The 9,100-nt window shown below is 51.8% G+C and overlaps 1 protein-coding gene across 1 annotated transcript in view; it reads right to left on the bottom strand.

The window, feature by feature from the left end:
* BRSK1 (BR serine/threonine kinase 1) overlaps positions 1 to 9,027 on the bottom strand; it is a 23,702-nt gene extending 14,675 nt beyond the window's left edge. Inside the window, exons 1-8 of the mRNA XM_024755164.1 lie at positions 8,892 to 9,027; positions 7,316 to 7,410; positions 7,142 to 7,227; positions 5,002 to 5,142; positions 2,009 to 2,125; positions 1,893 to 1,926; positions 1,739 to 1,807; positions 180 to 326 (exon numbers count right to left, since the gene is read on the bottom strand). Coding sequence (XP_024610932.1) covers positions 180 to 326; positions 1,739 to 1,807; positions 1,893 to 1,926; positions 2,009 to 2,125; positions 5,002 to 5,142; positions 7,142 to 7,227; positions 7,316 to 7,410; positions 8,892 to 9,027 — 825 coding nt within the window. The remainder of the gene's footprint in view (positions 1 to 179; positions 327 to 1,738; positions 1,808 to 1,892; positions 1,927 to 2,008; positions 2,126 to 5,001; positions 5,143 to 7,141; positions 7,228 to 7,315; positions 7,411 to 8,891) is intronic.
* Positions 9,028 to 9,100: the final 73 nt, after the last annotated feature.

Genomic DNA, 9,100 nt, shown 5'->3' with positions numbered 1-9,100 from the left:
TGTGTGTGTGTGTGTGTGTGTGTGCGCGCTGACCCCAGGGCCAGGGCTCAGCCAGCGATGCCCCTCCCAGCCGTCACCCCAGGGACTGACGGGCAGGTCTAGAAATCCATCCTCATGACTTCCCTAGGGATTCTGTCCCCACCACCCACTGTCCCTCCATCCCCGCCCCCCACACTCACGCTGAGCCTTTTCTCCGGCTCCACTTCGATCATCCCCCTCAGGAGGCTCTGGCAGTCTGGAGGAATGAAGTGGGGCATGTGGAAGACGCCTCGTTTCACCTTCTCCAGCAGCTGGCGGAGGTTGTCATCGTCGAAGGGCAGCGCCCCCTGTGTGAGGAATAACAGACCCCTCACACACAGAGCTTAGGAGAGCTTATTCCAGGCGAATGCCTAAGCGCCTCACACGCATTGACACATTTAGTCCTCACCGCAATCCCCAAGAGGTAGGGAGCTACTACTATCTCCACTTTGCAGGTGGGGAGGCTGAGACACGGAGCCATTCAGCAATTTGCCCAAGACCATCTAGCTCTGAGTGGCGGAGCAGGGATTTGACAATGGGCAGTCTGGCTCCAGCGCCTAAGAGGCTGGGGCCGCAGCTTGGAGGCTGTCCTTTAAAAACATGCTTCTCCCAGGGAGTTCCCTGGTGGCCTAGTGGTTAGAATTCTAGGCTTTCACTGACATGGCCCAGGTTCAATCCCTGGTCTGGGAACTAAGATCCCACAAGTTGTGGCAAAGTAAATAAATAAATTTTAAAAAATGAAAACATGCTTCTCCCTAGTTTCAGGAGGGGTAATCTTCATTCATTTTAAAAAAAGTGAGCGTCCATTACAGGTCAAGGATCTAGGAGTGAACAAAGCAAGCCCTTGCCCTCCTACAGTTCACACCCCAGAGTGGGAGAGGCTGGTGAGGGAGCTATATAGTGATGGAGTGATTGAGGTGACACTGGAGCACAGACTAGGATGAGAGAGGCTATGGGAATCTGGGAGTGTAGCAAGTTGACTGGTGTGCCCCAAAAATTCATGTCTACCAGAACCTCAGAATATGACCCTGTTTACAAATAGGGTCTCTGCAGATATAATTCATTGAGGATCTGGAGGTGAAATCGTCCAGGCATTAGGGTGGGCCCTAAATCCAATGCCTTGAAGAGGAGGGGAAATCACAGAGAGATATCCCTCAAGGAGTTACACACACAATGACAACTCTGTTAGCTGCCAGGAAGGAGATAGCCTACCACAAGGAAATCTGACCACATGGGGGGAGTGAAGGGGGCCAGGGTAGCCTTCCTGGAAGGGCGACAATTGAGCTGAGAGCTAAAAGAAGTCTAGTATTAACTAGGTGAGCAACCAGGCTGGCAGGGATGGAAAAGCAGGTGCAAAGGCCCTGTGGTAGGAGCTGGGCTGATATTCCCCAGTCTGGTTCTATTAATCATTACAGTACTGTAATCAGGATCAGTTAGTAAACAGCCACTTTCCCAAGCGCTCCAAGTCCTCCTGGCTGCCCCATCCCTTTCCGGGGGACCCGCCTGGGCTATCTCACAGTTCTGTGACTGAACAGTTAGCTCCAGGCACAGAGAGGGGTGCCCCCAGGATTTTGCTCTGTTGGTGAATACCCCCACCTTCCTGGTACCAGTTAAATATTTGGGAAACAACCCCTGAGGTGAGGATGGAAGTAAATGTTCTGTGCTTCCACCAGGCAGGACTGTTCTAGAAACGGGGCAGGAGAGGTGAGGAGCGCCTTACCACAAGCAGGGCGAAGAGGATGACTCCACAGCTCCACATGTCTGCCCGGCGGCCATCGTACTTTTCCCCCTGGAAGGGAGAAGGACCCGCCATGACGTTCATCTCTCCCAGGCTCCCTCGGCTCCTCTCTCCCCTCCACCTGCCCCTCACTCACCTTAATCACCTCTGGGCATGCATAGTGAGGGGACCTGAGAGAGAGAGAGGTGGTATGAGCTTCTGGCCGGCTTCTGACACCCTCCCTGGGGCATAGGAGGCCGGGCCCCCACTCACCCACAGCTGGTCTCCAGGAGGCTGTCCCCCACCTGCAGGGACGCCATGCCGAAGTCCGCGATGCGAATGTTGTTTTTCTCGTCCAGAAGTAGGTTCTCAGGCTTCAGGTCTCTGTGGCTGAGACAGGACGGTGGGACTCAGGCCTCTGCCCTCTTCCCGGAAGCTAAGGCCCCATTCACTATTCTCAGAGGGGGACATGTCTGGAAACGTCTAATTAGGGACGTTTTCAAGCATGCCCCGAGGTTGGAACGAGAATATAGGAAGCCCCATGTACCCACCCACTAGCTTCACCCATTATCAATTCGGGGCAAATCTTCTCTTATCTCTATCCCTACGTATGCTCTCCTTCCCCCACTGGACGATTTTGTAAGAGACCCCACACAGCGTACCATTTTATCCACAAATATTCGAATATGTGTGAAGTGAGATATTTTGAGGTAAGCAGGCAGATGATACTGAGCTGGTTCTTAAAACATTCAAATATTCCAATACCGAATAATAAAAAAAAAATACTGCCACCCCAAGCCCATCACTGGTCCCCCCCACCCCACCCCGGGGACAAACTCCTCAGGATGGAAGGGTTAATGTCTGGGGGAGGTGGGGCGGAAGATTCTACAGTTTCTCTCGGAAGTGGTCCTTAACTGGGTCATACTTGTTAAATCTGTTGACTATCGCCCCCTGGAGGCCAGTGTTTTTAATGTCAGAATGTAGACACTTAAGGTGTTGACAAGTTAAATGGGCTGCTTTTTCATCACCAAGCTTTACTCCCAGGTCTCAGCCCCTCCACCCAGATCCCCATCCCAGAGAGGAAGGTGTGCAAACAGATGAGGCTGAAAGATGAACTGGAGGCATCTATTTTGCACCTTAATTAATCATTAAAATGTTGCATATTGAATATCTTGTTTTGAGAGCTGAAAGCAATTCAATGAGGAAAGGAATATCTTTTCATATGGACTTTTTTTTTTTTTTGCGGTACGCGGGCCTCTCACTGTTGTGGCCTCTCCCGCTGCGGAGCACAGGCTCCGGACGCGCAGGCTCAGCAGCCATGGCTCACGGGCCTAGCCGCTCCGCGGCATGTGGGATCTTCCCGGACCGGGGCATGAACCCGTGTCCCCCACATCGGCAGGCGGACTCTCAACCACTGCGCCAACAGGGAAGCCCTTATATGGACGTTTATATGCAAAAAAAAAATGACCCTCAACCTTTACCCCATACCATATACAAAAATTAATTCAAAATGGATCTCAGAAAAAAAAATGGATCTCAGGCCTAAATGCAAGAGCTAAAACTATACAACTTCTAGAAGAAAACACAGGAGGAAACCTTTGTGACCTTGAGCTGGGAACTTTTTTTTTTTTTTTTTTGGCTGCACCACGCAACAGGTGGGATCTTAGTTCCCTGCCAGGGATTGAACCCGTGCCCCCAGCAGTGGAAGTGTGGAGTCTTAATCACTGGACCGCCAGGGAAGTCCCTGGGCAAATATTCCTTAAATAGGAAAGCAAAAGCATGAATTGTAAAAGGAAAAAAATCAACAAACTGGAATTCATCAAAATGTAACACTTTTGCTTTTCACAGGATATTGTTATAAAAATGTAAAGCATGTCACAAACTGGGAGAAATTACTTGAAAAATATACATTTGATAAAAGATTTGTTCTTAGAATAAGTAACTCTTAGGAGTTATTCCTAGAATTATCCCTTGTCCTGGAATAAAGAACTCTTACAACTCAGGAACAGAAAGACAAATAACTCAATTAAAAATGGGCAAAGGATCTGAACAGATGTTTCTCCTAGGAAGATATACAAATGGCCGATAAGCACATGAAAAGATGTTCTACATCATTAGCCATCACGGAAATGCACATCAAAACCACAATGAGATACCACTTCACACCCACTAGGATAGGTATAATCAAAAAGTCAGATAATAACAAGTGTTGGCAAGAGATTGGAACCCTCAGAGACTGCTGGTAGGGATGTTGAATGATACAGCTGCTTTGAAAAATGGACTGGCACTTCTTTAAAAGGCTAAACATAGAGTTCTCATAATTCCCTGGCGGTCCAGTGGTTAGGATTCCGTGCTCTCACTGCTGAGGGTCTGTGTTCAATCTCTGGTTGGGGAACTAAAATCCCACAAGCCACACGGTGTGGCCAAAAAATAAAATAAAGAGTTCCCATGTGACCCAGCAATTCGAATCCTAGGTATATACCCAAGAGAATTGAAAACATAGGCACACGCCAAAACTTGTATGTGAATGTTCATATGTCCATATTATTCATAATAGCCAGAAAGAAGAAACAACCAAAATGTCCATCAACTGGTGAATGGATAAATAAAACATGGCATATCCACACAATGGACTATTACTCAGTTGTGAAAAGGAATGAGGTGTTGATACATACTACAACATGGATGAACCTGGAAAACATTTTGCTAAGTGAAAGAAGCCAGCCACAAAAAGACTACATATAGTATGATTCCATTGATAGGAAATGTCCAGAATAGGTAAATCTGCAGAGACAGAAAGTAGATTAGTGGGTACCTAGGGCTGGGGGTGGGGCAAGGTGACTGCTTAGTGGATACGGGGTAGTGATTTTTGGGGTGATGAAAATGTTCTAAAATTAGGTAGTAGTGGCGCACAACATTGTGGACATATTAAACGCTACTGAATTGTACGCTTTAAAGGGGTGAATTTTATGAAGTGTGAGGTTTTTTTTGTTTTGTTTTTTGGCCGTGCCGTGGGGCTTGTGGGATCTTAGTTCCCCAACCAGGGATCGAACCCATGCCCCCTGCAGTGGAAGCGCACAGTCCTAACCAATGGACTGCCAGGGAATTCCCGATGATGTGAGAGTTACATCCCAATTTTGAAAAAGGGATAAAAGATTTATTTGGGGGCTGCAGGACTCTGGCTTCCAGTCAGCCTGCTATGTGCTCCCAAGGGCCTGCCTTCTGGGCAGCGCTCATTCCAGCCTCCCCTCAAGCTGCCCCCTCACCAGATGGAGTAGCTATGGCAGAAGTCCAGCGCCGACACGATCTGGCGGAAGAACTTCCGGGCCTCCTTGGGGGTCAGTCTCCCCTTCTTTACCAGGTAGTCGAACAGCTCACCTCCAGACACGTGCTCCAGAACCAGGTACCTGGGGGACATGGAGGAGGCAGAGGGCTGGAAGGGGCATGTGGAGGACCAAAGAGCCTGGTCTCCCTCTTCCAAAAGCATAAGACCTCAATCCCATTGGCCCCTCGAGGCAGAGAATCCCAATTCTCATGAGTCCCTGGGAGGAGGAGGCTCCAGTTCCCATTAGCCTCTGGGAAGCAGAAACTCAATTCCCATTAGCCCTAGTCAGCATGTCAGTTTCAGGGGGGTCAACACTTTGACTAGTTGTCCTCAGGAGATAAGGCAATTCCATTAGCACCTGGAGGTCAGAGATCCTAATTCTCATAGGCCCCTAGGAAATAAAGTCCTGTTTTTCCATCAGCTTCTGGGAAGCCAAAGTTCTCATTCTTATTAGTTTGTGGGATGCAGATAATGGAATTTTAATCTATTTTTGGATAATGATATTTGTAGTGTGTACCAAATGAACAGTCAACATCTGTGAGCTAAAGCCTACAATTCCCATCAGCCCCTGGGAGGTAAAGACTCCAATTCCCATCAGTCCTTGAGAGAAAGAGACACTAATTCCCATCAGCCTCTGGGAAGCCAAAATTCAATTCCCATCAGCCCTGGGCAGCACAGACTCCCATGTCAACTTCAGGAGTATTAATACTTTGACTCCTAGTCGTTTCAGGAGATAAGGCAACTCCACTAGCACTTGGAGGAGACCCCCAATTCTCACAGGACTTTGGGAAGCAAAGACCCCCACCCCAACCCCTACCTACTCCCATTACCCCCTGGGAAGCCAAGCCTCTTATTCCCATAAGCCTCTGGGATGAAGAAACTTGAATTCTCATTAACTCTTGGCAAAAACGATTGCCTTGTGCACCAATCTAAGTCAATTTCTGTGAAGTAAAAGACTACAATTCCCTTCAGCTCCTGAGAGGTTAAAAACTCCCAACTCCCATAAGCCTCTGGGACATAGAGACTTCAATTCCCATCAGCCACCTGGATTGTAAACACTCCAAATCCCATCAGGCTCTGGGAGGCTAAACCTCTAATTCCCATCAGCCCCTGGAAAACAAAAGCTCAATTTCTGTGAGCTCTTGGAAAACTGAGGTTCCTCTGTGAAGCACAAACTCCCATGGGCCCTCCCTTCCCACAAGGATGGTGGAGTGAGAGTGATAGCTCCACGAATCAGGGACAATGGCCCCTCCCTGCCGCCACACCTGGGGAAGCCTGAGGACTACAATTCCCATGAGTACCTGGGGCTGGCCAGCCTCCTTCCTAGGGAAATCCACCCTAGCATCTGATGGGTGCTGGAGTTGGTTCATCCTGGGGACTGCCTGGTGGGGGCAGGGGGTTGTCCCCTCTCTCGCTGCCCAGTCCAGCTGTCCCTTGGGTCACCAGAGTCCAGACAAAGGTCTATTGTCTGGAGTCCGGACAGCTGGACCCCACCCCCATCCTAAGGCGGGTAATCAACTTTGAGATGCAGACTTAGAACTCCCAGGAGACCATTGTTGGGGTGTCCAGTCATAGCACCCAGAGTTATGCTGGGGGATGAAGGGAGCCTCCCGTGCTCCAGAGAGGGGGTGTGGGAAGAGGCCTGGGGCTTTGCTAGGCCCCATTGCCCTAGCAAATAGGAAAGGGATCTGCCCTTAGCAAATTGGGTCTGGCTGAGGGCATCAAGATGATCCAGTATCGAGTGTTCCCTGCAGCACAGTAGGGCGAGGGACTGGGGCTGGAGAGGAAGGGGGAGGATCAGCCTGTGTCCCCCACTCGGGATGGCTCAGGCTTAGCTGTCCTGTTGCTGGGGCACAATCGGCCTGTAGCCTCAGGCCAGCTCAGTGTGGGAACAAGGAGTGTTATGAGTGTGTGTGGGGGGGGGGGTTGTCCTTGGGCAGTAAGGAAGGGACTGGGCCTTCAGTGGCCCAGCCAGGAGAGCTCAAGTTTCCCCAGGCCCCTCCACGCCTTGTTTCTGGAAATGTCCCCCCCTAGGAACTTGGGGAGGGCGCATGGGGGGCTGGGTGTCTATAAATACCTACAAATATTTCTTGTTCTCGTAGACGTCGTGGAGCTTGAGGACATGTGGGTGCTCAATGAGCTTCAGGATGGCAATCTCCCGCTCCACCTGGGGGAAAAGGAATGGAGGTCAGCCTTGCCTCCCTCCCTGCCCCCAGCCCCAAAGGGTCCCCTCTTCCCCCAGCACACAGACACACCTTCATCAGCACCGACTCGGACAGCTTCTCCCGGTTCACGATCTTGATGGCAACCTTCTGGCCCGTGATGCAGTGGACCCCGAGTTTAACCAGACCTGGGGGATCGGGATTGAAAATGTGGGGTACGCTCCCAGGGCATTCTCCCCACCTCTGACTCCTAAGCCCCCCTTGCCACCCCGTTTCCTCTTTCTTCCCCTGCTGGCTGTTTAACAGTGGCCTGAATCACTCTCACCTGAACGCCTGGGGGCTGACAGCCGTCATTCCCACCAAACGCAATTCTCTTCCGGCTCCCTGTTGCCCAATTCTGTTCCTTCTGATTGTCCGTCCACCTACCTGCCTCCCCCTCCCTCCACAGCTCCCCTCGATTTAAGTTCCTCTCTCCACATAGTCTTGCCTCATTGAATCTCCGTAGTTTTGTCTCCTGCAATCTGCCTCCTTCAAACAAACCTCTCTCTCTCTCAACCCATCACTTCCTTGAATTCTTTGCCCTTTAATCTTCTGGAGACACCATGTCTCCCAAGGAATATAATCTTACGATTGTCCCCTTCCCAGACGATCCTCCTCCACCTCCTCTCAAACCCTGACCTCTTAATCCCCTTCTTTGACCTTCTTTTAATAGCAGCTGTAGCTGGAAGCATGCACACCCCAAGGGTATCCCCACTCCCCAAGGGTAAGCCCCAAAGCCACAGATCCAGGAGTCCAAGCCCCCAGCCCCTCTTTCCTCAGACCCCCAAGTCCAGGCCCATGGCCCCTTCCTCCCCCATAACTCAGGAATTCAGGTCAGCAACACCTTCACACTTTTTGCACTAGGATATGGAGTCTGATCCTCTCCCAGCCCTGACCCTCAGCTTCATAGACATCCTGGACCCAATCCTGAACCTCGTACCCAGAACACAGGTGTTCAGCTCCTGTCTTACAGCCACCCACCTCCCACCTGGCAGGAAAGAGGTTACAGAGGTTTAGCAACAGTGAAAGATGACCCCCCCAATCCACAGCCACTCTTGAGGGATTTGCCATTTGCATCGACCTTTCCACCTCTCCATTCCTGGTCCCCACATTGAGCCAGCATGCCGGAGAAGGGGCAGAATGCTGTAGACCTCATCGCCCCAGCTTCAGTCCCCCGTAACCCCAACAGAGGCCCTCCTAGGCCAGAGGACAGTGCAGAGAGAAGCAGCTTCCTGAGGCGCACCCCCATCCCAGCACCTCACCCCGGCCTGCGGCTGTACTGCACCAAGGACCTCAGCTCCTGGCCCAGACCCTGGCTGCAGGCCGAGGTCCCTTTCCCACTGTTGCTCGGACCCCCCCAACCTCTGTCCTCAAATGATGGGAGCCTCTGGGCCCCAGTAACTCCTCCCAGGAGTCCAGGCCCCCAGCTTCCTTCTCCCCAGGACCCCAGAGTCTGAGCCCTCACCCCCCTCCATCCTAGACACCCGGCAGTCTGGACCTCAAGTCCCTTCTCTGTGAGGGACTCAGGGGTCTGAGCGGCCAGCCCTTGCCCTTTGAATACCCATGAGTCCCGCCCTCTGCCACCTATCTCCCCTCGCCCCCGCGCCAGGTGTCCCCTCCCCTGACTCACCTGTCTGTCCTTTGCCCAGCGTCTTCTCCAGCCGATAGGGGCCCACATATTGGGCGTGCTGGGGTGGGTGTGGGTGTGCGTGCGGGAGGTGGTAGGCAGGGGAGCCCCCGCCCCCCTCCTTGCCCCCGGACGACATGATGCCCTTGGTCCCGGCCCGACCGGCCCCCCGGCCACCCCCCTTGCGGCCGGTCGCCCCGTCCCTCCGGTGG

Source organism: Neophocaena asiaeorientalis, unplaced genomic scaffold (genome assembly GCF_003031525.2).
Source record: "Neophocaena asiaeorientalis asiaeorientalis breed wild unplaced genomic scaffold, Neophocaena_asiaeorientalis_V1.1 scaffold694, whole genome shotgun sequence".
In the NCBI taxonomy this organism is placed as follows: domain Eukaryota; kingdom Metazoa; phylum Chordata; class Mammalia; order Artiodactyla; family Phocoenidae; genus Neophocaena; species Neophocaena asiaeorientalis.
This window is presented reverse-complemented; position numbering and strand designations above follow the sequence as displayed.